The sequence below is a fragment of the Mustela putorius genome, unplaced genomic scaffold (genome assembly GCF_011764305.1).
Source record: "Mustela putorius furo isolate JIRA1106 unplaced genomic scaffold, ASM1176430v1.1 tig00003987_pilon_pilon_pilon, whole genome shotgun sequence".
NCBI lineage: Eukaryota > Metazoa > Chordata > Mammalia > Carnivora > Mustelidae > Mustela > Mustela putorius.
In genome coordinates this window covers 5,221,570-5,244,383 of record NW_025422126.1, presented here as the reverse complement: position 1 = coordinate 5,244,383, position 22,814 = coordinate 5,221,570, and the positions used below count along the sequence as shown (strand labels likewise).

The window sequence follows — 22,814 nt, the reverse complement described above, 5'->3', positions numbered from 1 at the left end:
CCGTACAAAGCATACAGGCAGGACCTTGACCCATTTTACAGAGAGGAAGCTGCGGCCCAGGGAGAAGCAGTGATTTGCCCAACACCACACAGTCACTTAGGAGCAAAGCTGGATTCCACCCTCACCCAACGCTCAGCCTGGCGTTTGGGAGATCAGTCTCATGCTGGGCAAGCTGAAGCAAAGTGAGAGGCACTCGGTCTCCGGTCCAGGAAGCAGGCGCTGCAGGGGACGGAAGGGTCGGAGCCCACGCCGCGTGAGGCCAAGTAACTGGGCGGAGGCGCCCGAGGCCAGCCTGGGGAGAAGTGGGTGTGCTGGGGGCCGGGCGCGGCCGGGGGAGGAGGCGCCCTGGGGAAGGTTAAAGGGAGCAGAGCGCGGGTCGGGGTGCAGAGCCGAGGGGCCTCGGGCTGTGTGCGGACAGGTAGACGGAACGCGGAGGGCAGCTGTGCGGGGGCACCGAGGAGCACAGGGTGTGGGGTCCTGTCGAGAGACGGGCGCCCGTCGGAGTCTTGCCGAGAGGCAGGTAAGGCGCGCTCGCAGGGTCGGGAAGGCTGGGCTGCAGCCGGGGGTAGAAGTCAGAGGTCTTCCCGCCTCCCTTGGGAACACCGACGGGAGGTGGGGGGCGGCTCCCATACGGAGCTGGACCTCCCCAGAACCGAGCTGCAGGAATCCCGGGGCCCCACATGGGAGTACCAGGAGCCCAGCTGAAAACCCTGGGGGCTTGCACCAGCACCCGCGGGCCCCGGGACGGCGGCTGGAAAGCTCTTTCCACGTCCACAGATACGCATGCGAACACCGGAGGGGCCGCAGCGAATGCACACGCAGAAACGGCCCCCGGGGACCCCACGCGGTCTTCTTCTTTGGCCAGAGCTGCTTGCTCCGTGGAGCCGACGTGCCCTTTCGCTACTGCATCGTGCCCCGAGCCTCAAGACCCCTAAAGACACCCTCTGTTGCTAATAACAGAGGTCTAGGTTGGGAGTCAGGAGAGTGGGTTCTAGTTTATAGGTTGTGTAAACCTGTGCAGGTCCCCTATACCGGCTGTATGCCTTGAACTTTCTTTTCCGGGGTCACCACTTGTAAAATGAGCTTCTTGGTCCTGTTGCCTGCACGCTTTGTGGGACATGAGGGGAAAGGGGTCTGGACCTCGGATGCTCTTGTCTAGAAAGTAGATGAGTTCAGACAGGCCCTTGTAGGAGGGCCCATAAAGAGTATCTCCTCCTATTCCTCCTCCCCACTCTTCACCAATTTGCATGTGGGGAGGCTGAGGCCCAGCGGGGAGATAGCTTGCCCAGGGACACACCAGGAACCTGAGAGAAGCAGAAGGAACCCAAGTCTCCTCACTTCTAGTGCAGGGCTCTCTCCACTCCTATAAAGGTGCATTATAAATGTGTAAGTTCCTCATTATCTCCTAGCATCCATCCACTTTGCTGGTTCCAAATGGAGGAGATTCCTGCTTGAGACATAGAAACGGCTTTCAGATTTTCTCGACTCCTTAAGATGATAACCAGCAACCTTCTTCATCCCTCACTCACTCCACACATCTCAAAACACATTCCTCTCCATAAACTGAATGGGTGGGTGCTCCAGATACCTACCAAGAGAGAGGTAAGACAAAACCCCCAACTTACTGATGGGGAACATGAGGCCCAGAGTGGAGAAGTGACTTAACCAAGATACATGGCTAGACATGGCCCAGTAGGAGCATGTCTCTTGATTCCAGTTCTGGTGTGTTCTCCATCAGCCACAGAACTACTGAATGGTACTGCTAAATGGAAGGGGATGATAGAGCTGATCGGGGTATGAGAAACAAGGAAGCCTTTTTAAAAAAAAAAAATTTAAAGATTTATTTATTTTAGAGAGAGAGAGAAAACATGAGTAGGAGGGGCAGAGGGAGAGGGAGAAAGAACCTCAAGCAGACTCTGTGCTGTGTGCGGAGCCTGGGGGGGGGGGCTCATTTCATGACCCTGAGGTTAGGACCTGAGCTGAAACTAAGAGTCAGATGCTTAACCTACTGCACCACCCATGTGCCCCAGGGAAGGCTCTTGAAGGAGGAAAGTATGTCTGAGAATCAAGAAGAGTCATAAGAAAGAACATGCTGACTTCTCCCAAGAAAAGAAAGCCAAAGGGAGGAGGGAGGGGCAACATAGGGTTGGTTGTTCTTGGTAATCTGGAGGTTGGGAAATAGAAAAGGAAATCAGATTGCCCAATAATTCTCTCTTATGCTTCTATAATACTTGGCAATTTCTTAATACACCTTCCCCTCTGTTGTCTGCCCCTGTCCCCACGTAAGGTAAACAGGGCAGGGATCATTATCCCCATCTCATATATGAGTTACAGAGGAAGTAAATGCAGTGCTGAAGGTCACATAGCCAAGCATACAGCCAAGATTGGAACCATCAAAGGCACACATGAAAGGCAAGATCACAGGCTGTGTGACTGGGAATTGGACTGTGTGTGTGCTATGGGTGGGTGTGTGTGGTCACACCCTGGGTAGGTACACAGGGAAGAGGGTGGCAAAACCACTGCTAGTGTTTTGGGGCCAAGAATATTTGCCCTTTAGATTCAATGGGGTTCAGGTCCAGGGAACATCTGGGCCCTGGGGATGGGTACGGGGCCACAGGGTACTGGGGAGAGCTGTGGTGAGATGGGGCTAGAGGTAGGGTCACACCCAAAAGAAGCTTAAATGACAATTTGAGGAGGCTAGATTGTTCTACAGGCAACAGGGAACTAAAAGTAGAAAGGTCTGTGGATGGGATACCTGTTTGTGGTCCTGGCTCTACCCCTGGATTGAGGCCTTGTGCAGGGGATTTCCTCAAGGTGGGGGTGCTCTAATTTGCTCTGGTTGAACGCGGTTTATACCAACAACATGATTATTAAGATCCCTGCCAGTCAAATTTTACTCCTGTGTCTCCTTCCAACTCTGTGCTAAGGTCCATTCCTTTAATTCCTCTCCCACTCCACTGCTCCCCAGTCAATGGTAGTGATAAGTCCACCTGAGGGACCAATGGTAAATCTGTGTGGTCCCAGGGGTTGTCTTTGGATCCCCTCCCTATCTTCTTTGTGTGAATCCCCCCTTGCCTCTCTTTACTACATCCCCAGGTACTTAAAACATTCATTCTGAAAGAGCAGCTGAAACAGAGCAGTGGGGAACCCAAAAGAACCAATGGTGGAGTTTCTCTTTTCCCCAGAGAAACCTGAAGGAAAACCTAAGATGCCCAGTTCATCCTTCAAATCACAGCTCTACACCTCCATCCCAACTTGGACACTTGTGAGTTCAAGTCAAGAACATTTAGGGATGGGGCACCTGGCTGGCTCAGCTGATAAAGCATTTGACTCTTCATCTCAGGGTCATGAGTTCAAGCCCCACATTGGGCATAGAGCCTACTTAAAAAAAAAAAAAAAAAAAAAAAAAAAAAAGAACATTCAGGAAGAACCTGTTAACGTGCAGGAAATAGCAACAGAGTATAGAGGAAGAGAGTGCTCCTGGCTTGTTTGGGGGAACAGGAGTGTATCTGGAGCAGAAAGGACCACAGGAGATGAGATTATAAAGGAAGGTTAATGCCTCCTCCCACATGCCAACCTTCCCCTACCCCCCGCCACCACAGCCCTTACCAGATTCTTGATTGGTGAGAATATGGAGTTCGAGGACCTGATACCCCAGAACACAAGGAGACTGCGTTCAGTGTGATGCACAACTCAGACGCCAGCGAATATTACCAATGGTAGTGGAAAAAGCACCCACACGGCACATGCCCCCAAGTCCCAGTTCCCATTGGAGCTCTGCCCTTCACCGGCCCTGCCATTCTGGGCAAATCATCTTCCCTCCTGGGGCTTCCGTTTCCCTGTCTACAAAATGGAGCAGTTGGCCTAGAATCTAGATTCTAAATAATCTTTAAAATCGCTTTCTGTGTGGTCAGTGACTTCTTAACTGGCCTATCTTCTGTTTCAAGTTAGGAACTCTCCAGAGAAGAGCTCCATCTCCCACCATTATGAACTTTATAATCAGTGACTTATCTTGATGAGTGCAGCCAAGGAGCACAGAAGGAAGAACAAAATTCTCAGTAGGCCAACGGCAATCCTTGGACCTAGAGGTGGTGCAAAGAGAATCAACGTGTCCCTTTATCAGCTCTCTGTCTCTCCTGACCCAGCAGGGTACCCCTGTGCCCAGACCCTCATTCCTAACCCCACTCAGCACCTCCAGTGGCTTCTTTGCCAGAGAGGCTCCTGAAGAAGGATCTGAGGGATGAACGGTTTCATGAGCTCTACTCCACTCAGTGAACCCCGCCTCAGAGCCCCCCATCCCCCACACTGTCCCTCTACCCCCACTTTCTGCAGAGTCTGCCTCCTTCCCTGGCTTCATCACCCAGGTAGATGGCCTGTTAAGAGGAAAAACGAACAAGTCAACCAATTTGGCTCTCCGTTTATCTAGGCACGAATATTCAGTGCAACTTGGTCCTGGAGCTCAGTTACATCTTAATCTGTGAGAACAAAGTTGGCAGCCTTCTCTATCTTGTGATTTACGGGCTCTAGAAGGACCCCAAAATGCCTCTTCCACCAAACTATTCAACCTCCCATAACCTCACAGTGTGGTTTTGTGATCTGTACCCTCGTGGGGGTGTTAGAGCTGACTTTACCAGATTATGGAGATAAAACCCCTTCATTTTATAGATACAGACAGAGGTGGAGGCCCAGAAAAGGGAAGTCACATGTCCTATGTCACACAAGTAGCCACTGAACCAAGACAGCTCTTTAGGTTTCCATTTCCTTCACTATAAGATGAAGGAGACTAATTAGAGGTTAGACCAGATGGACTCTGAAGGTCCTGCCCACCACCTCTGCTTTGCAGAAATTAAACTGCCTCCCCATCTGTGCCATTTTCTTCTTTAACTGTCACAGTGAGCTGCCCTACCGATAGCACTGATGCTGTAACTGTGTTTTACCCAGTCTGTCCAAATAGGTTCATTGGGGACATCATTGTATCGACCCCACGGCCAGCTGCCATTCTGCCCACACACATGGTTCCGTTGGGTCTCAGGCTCTTTCAACCTTTCAGAGTCTTCTGCTAAGATACCTATACCCTTGGGAAAAGGAATATTTGAGTCTGCACTATTGGCTGGTCCCTGAGCACCAATCCACCTGTTAAACCGAGGCTTCTCATAAAGTCACCTAGTAGAGACGTTGCAGGCCTGGAAATGAGGGACAGCAGTCAGATATCCCTTGGCCATGGCATAGTTCCTGTAACTGCTACTCTAGACTGGCCAGACCCAGCTGCCGCAGGGAGGGGAAGGGGAAATGGGAGGGGGTTAGCAACTACAGTAAGGCTATTGCACAACACTTGGGGCCCCAGCCTTGGGAGATCCACCCTGGTTCTGAAGAGTTTTCTGGGCGTCTGATTCCTTCCTTTCCTCCCTTGTCCCCTGCTTTCCAACTCTGGGCCTTCCCAGCTCCCAAGTCAATACTGAGACCTGAGATGTGTCCAGAGACACCCTGAAGAGGCCGAGCGACTAAGGAACCCGGGGGCACCCACAGGAAGATTCCTGAAGCTGACTGGGTGCCACAGAGGATCTACCTGTTATTTGGTGAGTCTTCCACATTCAGGTTGCCCTTCCTCTGCCCTATCAGTTAAAATTACCTTGTAAGGATATCTAAGAAAACTGGTAACAGGGACTGTTCTGGGAAAGAGGCCTGGACCCCTGGGAACAGGGAGACTTCATCTTCATTGTATGCAGTGTGTCTATGTATTTACTTCTCAAAAATGGAGAATAGGGGCACCTGGGTGGCTCAATGGGTTAAGCCTCTGCCTTTAGCTCAGGTCATGATCCCAAGGTTCTGGGATCGAGCCCCGAATCGGGCTCTCTGCTCAGCGGGAAGCCTGCTCGCCCCCCACCCCAGCCTGCCTCTCTGCCTATCTCTCTCTGTCAAATAAATAAATAAAAATTTTTTTAAAAATGGAGAATAGGCTGGGGTGCCTGGGTGGCTCAGTGGGTTAAGTCTCTGCCTTCGGCTCAGGTCATGATCTCAGGGTCCTGGGATTGAGCCCCGCATCAGTCTATCTGCTCAGCAGGGAGCCTGCTTCCCCCACTTTCTGCCTGCTGCTCTGCCTACTTGTGATCTCTGTCAAATTAATAAATAAAATCTTTAAAAATTTTTTTAAAAAATGGAGAATAGAGTTCAAACATTTTTTTCACCATAATAAAACTGTATGCTCAAGCTAGCTTGGAGGAAGGCAGGGCAGGGATGATGATGTTTTTAATTGTGGTAGGAAAAAAATACCTAAAATTTACCCTAGTGACCATTTTTAAATATACAACTCAGTAGTATTAACTGTATTTATATCATTGTGCAACAAATCTCTAGAACTTCTTCATCTTGCAAAACTGAAACTCTGTACCCATTGAACAACTTCCGATGATAATCATTCTGACACATGAGGAAACTAAAGCCCACACAGGGCAATAAGGCCATTTCTTTCAAAGTGGGCTCCTTCAGGCATCCCATCTGTCTGTTATCTCCCTGTAAAACTGTCCAAGGCCCCTTCCTCCCTAAATGTTTCCCCACATGCCTCTCACATCTTACATTGCTTCCCACCCCTACCTTGTCATCTCCCGGGCTCCAGCTCCAGACTCTGTGTCTTCTACCTGAACTATTTTCAAGACCTTTGTCACCAGCCTTCCTGCCTCCTTTCTTGCTCCCTCCAATCCACACAGCAGCCAGAGTGTCCTTTCAAAGCACAAATCTTTTATCATTGTATCCCCTTTTAAAATACTGCTCCATGGGGTGCCTGGGTGGCTCAGTGGGTTAAAGCCTCTGCCTCTGGCTCAGGTCATGATCCCAGGGTCCTGAGATGGAGCCCCGCATCCGCATGGGGCTCTCTGCTCTGCAGGGAGCCTGCTTCCCTTCCTCTCTCTCTGCCTGCCTCTCTGCCTACTTGTGATCTCTGTCTGTTAAATAAATAAATAAAATCTTAAATAAAAAATAAAATACTGCTCCATGGCTCTTCCCTAGCTACAGGATAAAGTTCCAACTCTGCAGCTTGGCACTCAAGGCTGTCCATGACCTTATTCAGGGCAGCCTCTCTATCCCATGTCCCATCTTATCCTTCCACACATCTTACACTCCAACCCCTTTATGCTATTTTCTGTTCTTCTAAACATTTCTTTTTTGTCGTTCTTGTTCACCTCTTTGCTTTTCTTACCTTCTCTACTTCCAAAAAACCCTTCAATGTCCAGTTCAGATGCCTCTGTCACTGTGACACTCTGAGCCCTGATCAGAATTTGTCCCTTCTTTCTCTAAGCCCCAGTAGTCCCTGATCAGTTCCCTACAGTATAGATCACCTGGCAATGTGTCCCTAACTGCAGAGACTGGGTCTGAGCCTCCCTAAGCTCCCAGCATGAGGCCTGCCCAAGAGTGGGTCTCTGTAAATGATGACTGGCTGAATGATCAGTTGAGCCATTAATTTATTGTGCTGCTGTTACTTGGCATAGGCTGTTATGAGGGAAGCAGAAGGCAGAAATTTCTTACCTGACAAGTGGGATGGTAGATGAGAACCTTTGCCTCCTGGATCTTAAGTCCATGAGCCCTTGTTATCTTCCCTTCCTCCATCCAGACAAGGTAGTCCAAGCACCAAATCGCAGGGAGCCCCAAAGGCATTGTATGAAAGGTAGGACTGTCCTGGATGATGGCTGTATTTTTTAGATTCTTTGCTCCCAACTTCTATATTCATAGAGTTGTTCATAAATACTAATCATGGTCATAGCTGTCATCTTTTCTGGGGAAGAGACCATATGGTTACAAGTCAAGTTTGCTAACTGGTTGACTGACAACTCTACCTAGATACAGGAGGGCTTTGGAACTGGTCAGTGAACACTTGAGTATTTGGCCTATGGAGAAGTCCCTGAAGTAGCCATCTTTACTGGAGCCTGCTGAGGGAAGAACACCCAGCCAGTCACAAGGTAGACTCTGGGGAAGCACAACACTCAGCCAGTTTCAGGGTAGTCCCCTAGACTTGAGGGAGAGACTCAGTCCTGCTGACCAGGAGCATGTGGTCTGCTTATCAATAACAAGAAAATAGCCACACATTGCCTTATCTGTAATTGCTGGCCAAAAGAGAAAGCTGTGCTGGTAAAACTTGTGGAGTATGGTTAAGGGGTAGGGAGCACTCAGGGCACCTGGTTGGCTCAGTTGGTTAATCTGCCTTTGGCTCAGGTCATGATCTCAGAGTCCTGGGATCAAGCCCCACGTTGTGCTCCCTGCTTCTCCTCTGCCTCTTTTCCCCCCTCTTTCTCTCAAATAAATAAATAAAATATTTTAAAAAGGTCGGGGGGTGGGGTAGGGAGCACCATTGAAATCTTCCAGAAAGAAGTGAGTGTGGATCCTTGCTTAAAGGGAATGACATAGTTTTTCAATACCAGGCTGTCTTTGGATATTTTTTATATTATAGAGTAAAAATCTCTGAGAGAAAAGAGAAGAAACATTTCAATGATTTATAGAATAATAAAAAAAAAAGGTTCATATGGGTTACAGTGGTCAAGGAAGGCTTTATTCCACAAGTATATACTGAGCATCTGCTGAGTGCTGTCTTAAGTGCTTGTATAAAGCAGTTAGTAGAGCAGACACGCTCTTTGCCTTCATTGACCTTACCATCTAGTGGAGAAGACAGACAAACAAGTAGGTAGAATAAACTGTGACGTTGGGATTTTAGCTGGGTCTGAAGGGGTCGGGAGGCAATTCAAGCCACAGGTAACAGAAGCCATCTCTCTCTCTTTTCTGTCACCAACAGAGCATCCTCCAGTTCTTTGCCCATTTGGATCCCTGTTGCTATGGAGACCACCAACGGGACCGAGACCTGGTACGAGAGCCTGCACGCAGTGCTGAAGGTTCTAAATGCCACTATTCACAGCAACTTGCTCTGCCGGACAGGGCCAGACAGCCTGTCTGAGGGGCGGAGGGCCAACCTACCTGGCCGTGATGACAACTCCTACATGTACATTCTCTTCGTCATGTTTCTATTCGCTGCCACCGTGGGCAGCCTCATCCTGGGATATACCCGCTCCCGCAAAGTGGATAAGCGCAGTGACCCCTACCATGTGTACATCAAGAACCGTGTGTCTATGATCTGAGGCTACGGGGCTGGGAAGGGCAGCATATCAAGACACCAGAACCCAGTTATGGACCACATCAGGCCTCATTGTCCCCATCTGTAAGATCAACGAGAAACAGTCCTAAGGGAGGTCATCATTAGAGTGGGAGGAGAAGGGCTGGCAGAGCTGCGCCTTATGGATAAAGATTTTTTTCCCCCAGTAAGGGTAGACTGTATAGACAATGGGAGCCCCGTGAACAAATATATAGAAGTAGCAAAAGATAATAACCAATAATTGGCCCAGTGGCTGGAGTACTGGGGGTTAGGGGCTAGAGGCTGGAGGAAGGAGAAAAGGAAATTGTAGCAAAGGGAGATGAAACAGGAAGATGCACTGAGGACACATTTTTTAAAAAAAGATGTTATGTATTTGAAAGAGAGGCAGAGATAAAGCACAAGCAGAGGGAGGGGGCAAAGAGAGAGGGGAGAAGCAGGCCCCCCACTGAGCAGGGAGCCTGACCCGGGCTAGATCCCAGGACCCTGAGATCATGACCCCAGCCAAAAGCAGACATTTACCTGACTTAGCCACCCAGGCACTCCTGAGGACACATTTTTTGATGTGTTATCTTCAACGACCATGAAGAACAGCAGTGATTATAGCATCACAGATAAGAGTCTGAGTAAGGTGACTTATTTATATTTGTTCATTTTTTATGTGTTCCAAGATACTTAACATTTGTGATTTTCCCCCCTGTGAGGGAAGCAAAGTAAGTACAATTCTGGCCATTTGGGCAAGAGCAGGACCATAGGACTGGAACCCAGGAACTCTGGTTTCCTTGCCTACCACTTTTCAAAACTGCACCACACAAGACAGGATCCAGGCCTGAAATGTCTGCAATTTCTGGGGGCCCTCCTTAAGAAAAGTAATTTGAAAACATCCTGCTTTTGCAAATGACAAACACACATCACCATGTGAATACATGACTAGGACCCCCCCTCCTAAGATCCTAAGTAGTGACGTGTTTCAGCTCCATGGGTCATGTGCCTCTCCGGCCGTGTGGCGGCGCCCTTCCCAGCCACATCTCCAGGCATTCCCTCTAACACAGCCTCTTCTGATTTGTTGAAGTTCTGTGAGAAGTTTTCTGATACCAAATTGAAATCTTCTAGAAGATTACCATCACATCTAGAAGATTACCAAATTAAAAGGAGGTTGTGCAAGGCAGGTATCCATCTGCTTCAGTGGAAGGATTCTGGTACGTAACGAGCTGGTTACTTCTCTCTTTGATCTTTCTTCCTCTTCCGAAATGGAATAGTTAAGACTTGAAGGTCTCTAAGGGCTCTACCAGTTCCGACATTCTGGGCATCACAGCTATTGGGTTAAATCATAAAATTGTGTTTGTAGGTCAAAAAGCAGCTATCAGTGGTTTTCATATGGTTCGGTCTCATATGTGCAATGCGGCGAGTGAATCCTCTACAAGCTACAAATCCCAGACTGGGACATCCCACTCTTCTGTTTGATTCTATTTAAGGGATCTACATGGGTTCTCCAGAAGGCCCTATTGAAACATACAAATTTGTATATAGCAAAAACTCTGAAAGAATATTTTAATTGCCATTATCTCTGAAGAGAAGGACTGTGGGTGATTTCCCCTTTCTACTTAAAAAATTTATGTAATACTTGATTTATTTGACCATAAGTATGTTGCTTGTACAATAAGGGGAGGGGGACGCTACTTCCACTTTGAAAAATAAAAATAAATGCCTATGTGTTTCTTGAGTGAAGGATCACAGAACACGTTCACTCCCATGAGCAGTTAGTTGTGTTCTCTCCCCATAAAATCTGTGCTGAGCAATCTGTGTGCTCAAGCCTTTCTTTAGTTCTTCTTGAGGGAAAAGGCAAAGACCTACTTTAGAAGATTTTACAAATGGGAAGACAACAGATTCAGAAATCTCCAATTGAATGGGACTTTAGAGATCACCCAGCCCAAACTCCCAAATAAAATAGAAAATGCTATCAAGTATAGGAATGGTCCTAGGAGGGTTTTAAGAAACGAGATCGAGTAGGGGCACCTGGGTGTCTTAAGCCTCTGCCTTCAGCTCAGGTCATGATCTCAGGGTCCTGGGATCGAGCCCCACATCGGGATCTCCGCTAGGTGGGGAGCCTGCTTCCCCCTCTCTCTCTGCCTGCCTCTCTGCCTACTTGTGATCACTCTCTCTCTCTGTTAAATAGATAAATAAAACCTTAAAAAAAAAAAACAAGGAACGAGATGGAGTAGATTTAGAGGACTCAGAGAAAGGTAGAATTTGAACTGGGCTTTGAAAGAGGACAGATCTAAATGGGCTAAGTGAAAGAAGAGAACAAGACAAAGGAAGCTTGGGGGCAGAAATGTGGTGAAACCACACTTTTTTTTTTTTTTTTAAGATTTTATTTATTTACTTGACAGAGAACACAAGTAGGCAGAGAGGCAGGCAGAGACAGAGAGAGGGGGAAGCAGGCCCTCCGCCGAGCAGAGAGCCCGACGCAGGGCTCCATCCCAGGACCCTGGAACCCTGACCCGAGCCAGAGGCCCTAACCCACCCAGCCAGCCAGGTGCCCTGAAACCACACTTTTAAAGATAGTGGTTGGCTGGGAAATTGATCTGGAAGCAGGCCGACTGTGGCATCTCTGGGACTTCAGTGTGCCTACCCATGGAAGTGGCTCCCCTTCACACAGTCCTTACACTTACAGGGATTAATAATAAGATAATAGAAATTCTGCTTGTAAGTTGCAGAAATTAATGTATATTAGCATTGAACACAAGTTCAAAAGAAGAGCTACTGACATCTGGGCAACTCCAGGGCCCAGAGTTACTTATTGGTCTGAATTCACAAAGTAGGGGCTCAATCTACCTCGGTACTCACCTCCCCCCCAGTTCCACCCACCACCGACTGTCTGGAGTTGAGTGGCCCTTCCTCTTCTGAGCCCAAGATCTTTTATCTGCACCAGTTCTGCCCTCTGCTGGCCAAATCCCAGCACAATATGTTAAGCCCTCAAAGCAAACTTCAGGAAGCACTCATTCAACAAATATTTATGGAGGGCCTACTATGTGCCAAGCATGCATCTCGGCCCTCTGGGGATTCATGAGTAAAAAAGATCAAAGAAACCCCTGCCCTAACACTTTCGAGCATTTACTATATGTCAGCTAGTAGTCTAAGCATTTTATACATTAATTCATTTAGCTCGGAATACCTTTATAACAACCATAATTAGTAGGTATCCCTTACAATTACTTCAGTAGAGTTCACCAGTTCTCCATCTAACTGCCGCACCACCTTTAACCCAATTTTGGCACCACTGCACACCCAACCCAGGGTGTGGATCTGAATAGTCCCCAGAAATGAATGGGAAAGTGATCTGGGGAAATGATAGCAGAATACTGATCCTGATAGCTTGAGGCTGGGTTCCCTAGAAAGAGAGTCTGAGACAGGCATTTATTGACTGGGCAGTTTCCAGGAAAAACCTGCAAGGGAGAAAGGACAAAGTGTGTCTCAGGTCATGTCTAGCCCTGGTCTAATCAACAGGGAACTGGTCTACATGGCTGAGGCACAAACTGCACACCCCCTTGAAGCCAGGGGTCTGGTCCTTTATGCCGCTGTATCAGTAAGGCATTGATTATGACCCACTCTGGTGGGGAGAGGGGAAAAGGGGAGGGTTGTAAGGAGGATCTCATCAGCTGAGAGCAATTCTCTGGAGACAAGTGGCACGTGTGAGCTTACAGCAGGCTAGCACAGTGGAAGAAAGCTAAGCAAGGAAGTTATTTTGGTTGGAGGTTTGCAACCGCCTGAGTCCTCGGGAAGGTTCTGAAGTTCAGTATTCATCACAGAATTGCTCCACCTTTTTTGGCTGACATTTTCTGCTCCATGTCACACATCATTGGCTGCTGGCTGCTAGAGGGGGCACTTGACCTCCCGGGGATGCTCACATTGGGCTGAAGCCAAATCTCTGGAGAAGGGAGCAGCTCCGAACTGATGGCAGCAACACCCACAGCAGCTGGGGAAGGGGGCCTCTTTGGGCTCCATCAGTGTCCATGACAGATGTGCTACTGGGGAAATGGGAGCAGAAGCAAAGGAGTCACCTCTTAGGATCTCCTTCTGTTAAACAGACAAGAAGCACACACCAAAAAAAAAAAAAAAAAAAAAAGAATAAAACAAAGTAACACCAAACAGCACCACAGAGGAAAAAATGTAGTTTACAAGAAAACATGGGGAACAGATATTATAAGTGATGGTCAAGAAGAGGAGAGAGAATTGGTGGATGTTTCCTGGAGATTTAAAGAAGGATTTGAAGAACTATAAGGATTTGATTAGGAGGTCAAATTTAGTATGATCCAAGGCAGCATTTCCAGTAGGTGGATGGCTCTGCTCTACTCAGTCATTCAGAGAATAAGGACAATGACTGCCATCTTCAACAGGTAGCTTCCAAGTGCACTCTGCCTGGAGCATTTCTACATAGAGAGGAGAGAGAAAACAGAATTCCAGAGCCACAGATTTACTCTTAACAAGCAAGGCAAAATCTGCCTATATCCCTTCTGCTCACAACCGCTGATAAGGGCTTAATAACATGACCACAACTGGCTTCAAGGAGAGCCAGCAAATGAAGTTTCTATCTGGGCAGTCGTATCCCAGCCGAATCTCTACGGAAGGGATGAATGGATTTTGGAGGACAGCTAATGGTCTTCACCCTACCTTCCCCATTCTTTCCCCCAGGACTGGCCTTGAACAACAACAACTAGAAAACACATACAGCCTTGTAAAGGAGAAAGAAGTGCTGTTACTCTGATTTGATCATGTTTTGGGGGGGTTGGGGGTTTGGAGCCTTGTGGGTATAATTAAGCCTGTCCTGGCAGTGTGACTTTTGCTCATTTTTTTCTGGCATTAGTGAGTCTTGTTTCATCTCTCCCTGGATTGGTAATGTCCAAGATATTGGTTTAGGCATAAGGGAAATAGACCAAGCAAGGCTTTCAGCCAACCTTATATAGGAGAAAGAATCCTCTTTCAGGTGTCACTAAGAAACCAAGAATATGATCTGCCCGGATGAAATCAGAGAACCCATCTATGGCAGTGGTTAAACTCTGACAGAGAATGAGCTCCTGGGGAGTAGGAAAGTCATAAGTTAGTGATCAGGAAAGGAAAGAAAAAGGGAAGAAAAACTACTTTTCCAGGAGCACACAGCCTCTGAAAGGCACTATGCTAGGAATTTCCATGTTACCTTATTTCAACTTTTCCAAACACTCTTAACTTTCTTTTTTTTTTTTTAATTTTATTTATTTATTTGACAGAGAGTGAGAGAGAACACAAGCAGGCAGAGCAGCAGGCAGAGGGAGAGGGAGAAACAGACACCTTGCCAAGCAAGGAGTCCGACATGGGGTTTGATCCCAGGACCCTGGGATCATGACCTGAGCCGAAGGCAGGTGCCCAACCAACTGAGCCACCCAGGCACCCCACTTTTATTTTTTTTTTAAAGATTTTATTTATTTTATTTGACAGACAGAGATCACAAGGAGGCAGAGGCAGGCAGAGAGAGAGGAGGGGAAGCAGGCTCCCTGCTGAGCAGAGAGCCTGATTCGGGGCTTGATCCCAGCACCCTGGGATCACGACTTGAGCCAAAGGAAGAGGCTTTAACCCACTGAGCCACCCAGGCACCCCTTAACTTTTTTTAAATCACCATTTCATAGATGAGGAAACAGAAGCTCAGAGGTGAAATAGCTTCTTTAACATTCATTTAATAAATGAGGCTGTCTAGATGTTAACACCGATTTGCCCACATTCAAAGCCCATGTTTTTTCCCCACTGTCTGTAGCTGGTTTCTTTGAGAGTCACATTAGATGGCTTTCTTACATCTAAACCTCCTAATCCCCCAACAGACTGTGACCGGCCTCTCTGTTCTCCTTCAGGGAATAAATAGGGCAGTCACAATCTCATCCCTGCCCAGCACCTTCCATCCCCAACTAAGATGCCACAAAGAGAAGAGAGGACGTTGTCACAATTCTATGGGAATAATAAGCCAGTTGGGACAGCTCTTGGGTGAGGGTCCCTGAGTCCCACGGCACGGACTCTGAACGCTGGAGACAAGGGGAACAGAGAGACCAGCCACAGCATCTGCTGGGAGATTAGAAGAATTTAATCTCAAGAAAGCATCTAATGTGAATCACGGCTGCACCTCCCTTAATCAGAGTGAGGATGGTATTTTATTTTTATTTTTATTTATTTATTTGACAGAGATCACAAGTAGGCAGAGAGGCAGGCAGAGAGAGAGAGGGGGAAGCAGGCTCCCTGCTTGAGCAGAGAGTCCGATGCGGGGCTCGATCCCAGGACCCTGAGATCATGACCTGAGCCAAAGGCAGAGGCTTTAACACACTGAGTCACCCAGGCGTCCCTGAGGATGGTATTATTTAAGCACATCTGAAAAGAGCTCTGTGGAACAGCTACAGGCTTACAGTTCTGCTCTTGGTTTATCATTTATTCGCTCGTTCAACAAATACTTATTAAGTGCCTAGATGAAGGCAACGTGTTTGATTCTAAGAACACAGCAGCAAATACGGTAGACATGGTTTCTGCCTTCATGGAGGCAAGGATTAGCTCTCCCACTTCAGTTTTCCTACCTATAAAAACGTTCTCTTTCTATGAAGCTTTACATTGACCCCATCTATGCTCCTCCTCCCCATAAACTGAGGCTTCTTTCACTCATCGCACTGCCCTGTTTATGGTTCGACAGGACTTACCACATTGTACTCTCTTGGCATGTCTTTTCCCTTCCTAGAAACAATGCAAAGGCACAGGCAGGGACCATGTCTAATGTATCTCTATGCCTCCATCAACTAGGAGAAACCTTGGCACAAAGTAGATGTTCAATAAATTAGAGAACAAATCAACATTATGATGAGTATTGTGTTATATAATCTCTCACATGTGTGTGGGGTGCTTCCAGTCTTTCAAACTATTTTTGTCTCCATTTTCTCATTTAGTTTAGAGAGTTTTGTTCAGTGGATTCAATTTCAAGTGGATGTGAGAGCACTTTGTAAAATGTAAATGAAGCACTGTGGTTGAACTCTCTTCCTAGCCCTGAGGCCATGGTAACTTAGGTGACATCCTTAAGATCATGCAACAAGAGTCTGTGCTAGAATCTGTGACTCTTGACTTTTCGTTTCTGGGCTTTCCCTCCACGAATCAAGGGAAAACTGACAAAAGAGAGGAACAAAGTCCTCAGGGAGCCCATGCATGTGAATGCAAACTCCCAGGAGTGGATACGGTGGTGTTCGGCCCAGATCTTTTAAATCACCAGCTGCTGGGAATGTGAGCTGCTGACAGCTCCCAGCTTCTTCCTTTCACTGTATGCTGTCCTGGGTCACAGCTAACTATTTCATCCAAGGCTAGGACCCCTCCTGGACGTGGCTCACAACTAATGACACACTGATGCAGGGATACAAAGTTCTGGTTCCATGGCACCAATTTGGGAAGAGTCAGGTGCCATCTCAACTCCAGAACTCCCGTTAGGATCAGCGGAGGCTTCAGCCGCAACCACATGCGGAGACAGCTTCTCCCTCTGCCCACTCCTTCTTCCTCACTTCTTTACTGGGGTACTCCCCTCCAAACCTGCATGCCACTCTCCATCTCAGTCTGTTTCCAAAGGAACCAATATTTCCCTCAAGCTCTGTGCCCTAGCTCTGAGCCAGTAATGATAGAGGGATGGGAGGGCAGAATATAGATGGAAGACTTAGTGGTTCTAACGAAACCAAAAAGAAGACAAGACAGTGATGGAGACTAGAGAAAACAGCATTATGTTCATTGAATACGAACTAGCCACTAGAGGGCCCGGCACGACAGGTCTAGAGCTCTGTTGCTACATTAGAGCAAAATTCTAATTTTGCTCTTCATTTGGTAGACACCTAGCATAACCGTGTCTACTAGGGGAAAACGTTTTCCCAATGACCCAGCACTTCCTGTCCTTTTACCTGTTCCATGGACATCAGTGTCCTAACCTGTTGCAACACCCTATTACCAAGACCTCTACAATACAAACATATATATATATATATATATGTTTGTATATATAAATATACTCCCAAAAATCAAGGCTGCCAAAGCCTGTGTTTTTTCCACCCACGGCTCATTGTTCCTAAGGGGTTCGGAAGATCTGAAATATGGAATTCCAAACAGTTGGTTGTGAAAATTCTCACCCAGAAATGGGGAGAATCAGCAACATATTCCGTCTAGTCGTGTGCTTTCCCCAAAACCTTTACTTCCCCAGTTTCAGTCTTTACTGAAGACATGTAGGCTTCAGTGTGAAATACAGTGGCCAAGGGAGATATAGGTTACAGGTGTCTTCCCAGAAGATGAAAAAGTTTGAGAACATGGTGTACTCGAATGAATTAATCAGTTAATTTTTTTTCTGCTGTGGACTTAGTAAAAAGACATAGAAAATTTTCCTTTGTACTCTTTTTGGAAAGACAGTTAGTCCTTTGTAAGTTGGGAGGCTTTCTTTACCTCAGGGGAACACATTTAGAAGTCCCTGTTTCCAACCTATATGTTCTTTTTTTTTTTTTTTAAGATTTTACTTATTTATTTGATGGAGAGAGAGAGAGCAAGAGCAGGAACACAAGCAGGAACACAAGCAAGGCGAGTGGGAGAGGGAGAAGCAGGCTTCCTGCGGAGCAGGGAACCTGATGTAGGGCTTGAACCCAGGACCCTGGGATCCAACCTGGGCCAAAGGTAGTTGCTTAATAACTGAGCCCCCAACCTGTACCTTCATGAAGGGACAAAGCTGGATTGTTTGGAGGGGTAAGCAAGCCTTGGTTGGAGGATGGAGGGGTGGTAGGGATCCATACTTGGCTCTCTGCCAGTATCTCTACAGTGATGACTACAAGGACACCTGGGGAATGAACACCAAGCCATGGCTTTGGGAGCCATGCAGGAGCTCTTGGTGGCCAGGTATAGAATAGGAGTAGATGCCTTGAGCAACTGGGCCAGATACATCTGACTGCAACACACCTGCTTGGACAATGAGCTACGACAACAATGGACTGAACACAGCTGCTCACGTTTCCCAGGTAGCGTAAGTCTTGAGGTTTTTTGAATCCTAACAAAAGCTCCGAAATGTTATGTCCCACCAACCTGGTAAGTGAAAGTGAAGCTAAATTTAATTTGATTTGAATTAGAGAAATTAAAATTTGATTTGATTTAGAAAAATTAAAGAAATCTAATGTTCTTTCATTTGTTATTGAATAAATCAAAGGTGTTCTAAAAAGTTGATGTTCTCCTTCAGCTCAGGTCATTATCTCAGAGTCCTGGAATCAAGCCCCGCATCGGGCTCTCTGCTCAGCCAGGAGCCTGCTTCCCTCTCTCTCTCTTCCTGCTTCTCTGCCTACTTGTGATCTCTCTCTCTCTGTATCAAATAAATAATTAAAATCTCTAGAAAAAAATTTGGTATTCTGATATCACAACAGCAAATCTAGTGTGGTTAATAAAAAGATAGTCATGATCTTTTGAGAGATTACCATGTGTTAAGCAACGCATTATGTCCCTGAATCCTCATAATAACTTAAGAGGCAGACTGAGACACAGAAGTACAGCCCTAGGTCACATGGCTAGTAAATGGCAGAATCAGGTTTGTTGGACTCCATGTCTGTCTGACTTCTACAACCACTCATTCCCTGCCACCCAGCCATGTGTTCCCTGACATTTGGTCCATCACTCCCTAATTCAGTTAGCCAGACAGTCCCTCAGACAACAAATGGTATTAATGCAGTTCTTCTGTTATTGGAAGATTGAGATAGAGCTACTAGTTGGAAGAACAAAAGAATCTTAGAATTTCCAAATGTTTGCCCTGGCAGCTGGTCTAGTGGGGAAAGCAAGAGCGTTAGAGCCCAGTGGACTTGCTGGGAATCCGGGCTCTGCTGGTCCCTCCTCACGTGAACTTGAGTAATTTATTTGACCTCTTTCAACCTCAGCTTTAATATCTATGTATCACAAATAGTAATACACACACATTCTCACTAGACTGATGTGAAGTTGAGAGATTAAGTATTAGAGATAATCTCTCTCTTTCTCTCTCTAAATGCACACACACCCTCACAGGATCAGCTACATAATTTATGGGGCCCAGTGCAGAAAAAAACACAGAGCTCCTTATTAAAATATTATGAAGAATTTCAAGATGGTGAGAACAGATGGTAACAGGTGATTAAACCAACCATGGGGCCTTTCTAAGGTCAGGACCTTGATGGCATGCCAGTGTGTGGCACAGAGTCAATGTGCGATAAACAGTAGTCCTCTGTTTCTCTCTAGATCGTTGCTTTCAAACTTCTCCTTTCGCAGATGAGGAAACTGAAGTCCAAATATGATGAAAAATGCAAGTGGGTGGTAGAGTCAGGACCACAACCCAGACCTCCTCCGCTCCCAGTCAGTAGTCTTTACCTCAGCATTTCACAAGTGTGTTCTGTACGGTAATAGATATTCCATGAATAAAAGTTTCCATCAGGAAGCAAGTTTGCGAAATATTGGATTAAGGTTAAATAGACATCTTTTGCAGAGCTCTTCAGGGACTTTTCTATGAGCAACATTAGTCTCCAAAACAAGGATATAATATGAAACATTCTCCCAAAGTATTGATATGGAATCCCTTCTCAAGAGCATATTAGAACTCTTTTGGAAATGCTGATCAACACAGTGCTGCAGAACAGTGGAAGTTTCCCTGATTTTGATCTGTGGGGTGTGGTCGTTATTATTCTAAATTAGAAACAAATATATTCCTTCCATTAGGCTTTTCTGTCGGCATCTCTGCCCCGGCTGATTTGTGAGCCTGAGGATATAAAAATAATGAAAACCACACTCCAGGAAGAGCATATTTGTTTAAAGTCACCCAGTTGCATTCAAAAGTCACATCCACTCTGCCCCTCTCCCAGGAGTAGGAACACACGGACAAAACATACACCATGACCCCAAAATTCTTTCCATTCTGAGTAATCTGCTCACAGCCACCACATTATAAAAGTAACAGCTAAAGTCCCATATGACCATACACAAGAAACCAGAAGTCATGATTCTAGTCTTAGCCCCTCCAGCTGTTAGCCATTTGACCTAGATGGTTAATTCATCTCCTCATCCTCTTGTTTTTATTGAAAGCCTTCATGTGTCAAATCAATTTCTCCCTTCCTTGACCTACTACACATTTATATTTCGTCTGTAGCACTCCTTCCCCTCCCCCAGGTATTTGAGAATTTCTCTGAAACACAGTTTGAGAATTAGCAGCCTAGATGATCTCTGTAGTTCCTCTCAGCTCTGCTACTCTATGATTCAAATTTGGTTGTAGTTTTATAAGCTCTTGTCTCTACCTCTTGACAAAGTTACCCTAGCTCCTTGAGAAATGTTCCTCTTAATTTTTGGGAGACTCAGAGAGTGACTCCCACATGCCAGGTGACATTGACCCTTCAGGAGCCCACAGTACAGAGAACCCATTACATGGATTGTGCAGAGGAGAGACTACTTTTCTCCCCTTATCATGCTATACTTCGTCACATGGGCTTCTAATAAGTATCATTTATGCCCTTCAGAGTTTTAGTAAAGCAGCTTTTCTATTTTTTGCTGATTCCTCCTCACCCCTGTTCCTCTCCATAAATTACTAAGCTTAGGCCAATGGTGGGGACACAGATGTAGGGCTGCATCAAGGCCAGGAAACCAGTCCATGATATGCTGAACCTAGACTCACTCCTCTTTAATTTTGAAGAGTCCATTCTGGACCCACATTGTCTATCTCCTCACTTTCCTTAGGATAAGCTCCTTCCCAAGAGAGACCTAAAGCCCTCATGAAAAATAGACTTTTGGAAATTTGGACCAAATAGCAGACCCCCTGATGAGCAGGAGCCCAATGGAGGGCTCAGGTCAGGACCCTGGGACCAAGACCTGGGCCTAAGGCAGATGTTCAATTGACTGAACCACCCAGGTGCCCCTCCAACAGGCATGTTTTAATAGCCTCTATTGCATATTAATACTATGTCAAGCTTAGTACAAAAGAGAAAAATCCTTAGGGAGCTCAAGGCAGTTAGCAATAAAATCTCCCTCACCCGTGGGTAGCTCCAAGGAGACCTGAAGATTTTCCTCATGCTAATCACTGGATGCTCCAAGGAAAAAGGAGTTTTTAGTAGAATTGGCCTTGGAAGTTACCAGAGAGACCTTGAAACTGATCTGGCAGCCTACCGGGTGGCACAAGGGCATGCTCCACCCCCAGGAGCCTGCCAGCCAAGATTCAGGATTCGCCGAGAGGCAGGCCCAACACCTGTTGCCGCTCCTGGATCGGACTCAAAATTTGAGAGAGACAAGGGAGGGAATAGGAAAGAACTGGGAAAAAGGGATTTATAGCTAGAAAGATAAGACAGTGGGTTTTCCAGAACCATGCCAAAATTCATCCCAACTTAATCACCTGGCAAGAGAGATAGTGTCAGTGGTGGAAAGAACACCAGGCTTGACATCTAAACTCTGTCTCTAACACTCTGGCTGACCTTTGTCATTCAATGCCCCCCTGGGCCTGTGCTCTTTAGCTGTGATCTGCAGAACTAGGCCAGACATTCTTTAATGTTCCTCCATTTGAACAGTCTAAGATTTTAACAGCTTCCCTAAATTAATCTTGGAAGAGTCTGCAGAGAGTCATGAAAGGGAGGGAGTATGAACAGGGAGAATGAAAAGAATTTCCAATGAACCCAGGAATAATATAATATAATAATATAAATTATAATATAATACTATAGTATATATATATTATAGTATATATAGTATATATAATGTAATATATTACATTACATTATATTATATTATGCCTTATATATTATATATTATGCCTATATATACTATATTATATAGTATATATAATGTAATATATTATATTATATATTTATTATGCCTATATATACTATATTACATATAGTATATATAATGTAATATATTACATTACATTGTATTATATTATAATTAACATAACACAATATAACAAGCATTATGATAAGCAGTAGAGTGTAGGAATGGGGACTAGTAACATCTCTAAAGCGGAGCTAAATTCATGATCAAGACATCCAGGGCATCGAAATGTGACTGTTCTATCTTTATATAGAGGTGCAGATGATCTGGGAAGGAAAATAGTTCCTCTGCCAGCTGGTTCTAAAATATCTAATATTCATATACATTCCAGCAATCACATGGACCCTCCCCAAGGTTACCAAAGCTAGGAAGATGGAGCTGTCCGTGACCTTTACTGAATCCTTCCTTTTTCTCTTATAAAAAACAAACCATCTCTACTTCCTTTTAAGTCTGAGTTTGCTGTTTATGTTCACTTAGATGAGAATGCTGGGGTGGGGGCGGCATACTGTGGGATTGCTATCAGGTTCAGTATTTCAGGATTCTCAGAGCAACAGGATTCTGTGCTCCCTTCTCATTTATTTCTCCTATTGAGCTAAGCACCACAGTTAAAAATAAAAAACAAAAATCACAGTCAAGAGGATGGCATAATTAGCAGCCAATCAGGAGAAGGCTCCACAATCGGCAGGACTTCAAATACTGTACCTTCCAGGCTAGCCCCTCCCAGAGAGGATCAGGTTTTCTCTTGGGGTTTCTTCCTTTTTGAATTAAGCACCACTGAGGGCTACGGTCCAGAAACACAAACTCTTAACCTAATATCTGGAAAACAAACAGGTCTAGGGAGATTGTATGACCTGCA

General features: G+C 46.0%; 1 protein-coding gene across 2 annotated transcripts; it reads left to right on the top strand.

Moving 5' to 3' along the window:
• The first annotated feature begins 2,419 nt into the window (after positions 1 to 2,419).
• KCNE3 (potassium voltage-gated channel subfamily E regulatory subunit 3) lies at positions 2,420 to 10,850 on the top strand. Of its 2 annotated transcripts, none has more exons than XM_013064330.2 (3): positions 2,420 to 3,265; positions 5,442 to 5,576; positions 8,777 to 10,850. In XM_013064330.2, the coding sequence occupies exon 3, from the start codon at positions 8,817 to 8,819 to the stop codon at positions 9,114 to 9,116; it is 300 nt and encodes a 99-aa protein (XP_012919784.1). In that variant the 5' UTR covers positions 2,420 to 3,265; positions 5,442 to 5,576; positions 8,777 to 8,816; the 3' UTR covers positions 9,117 to 10,850. The 2 variants fall into 2 exon arrangements, with proteins under 2 accessions (XP_012919784.1, XP_012919785.1); XM_013064331.2 differs by lacking the exon at positions 2,420 to 3,265 and adding an exon at positions 7,831 to 7,949 and having other exon boundaries at positions 3,726 to 5,576.
• Positions 10,851 to 22,814: the final 11,964 nt, after the last annotated feature.

Bases quoted from the DNA above. Each gene is read 5' to 3' on its own strand.
- KCNE3 (XM_013064330.2), top strand. From the start codon at position 8,817: ATGGAGACCACCAACGGGACCGAGACCTGGTACGAGAGCCTGCACGCA.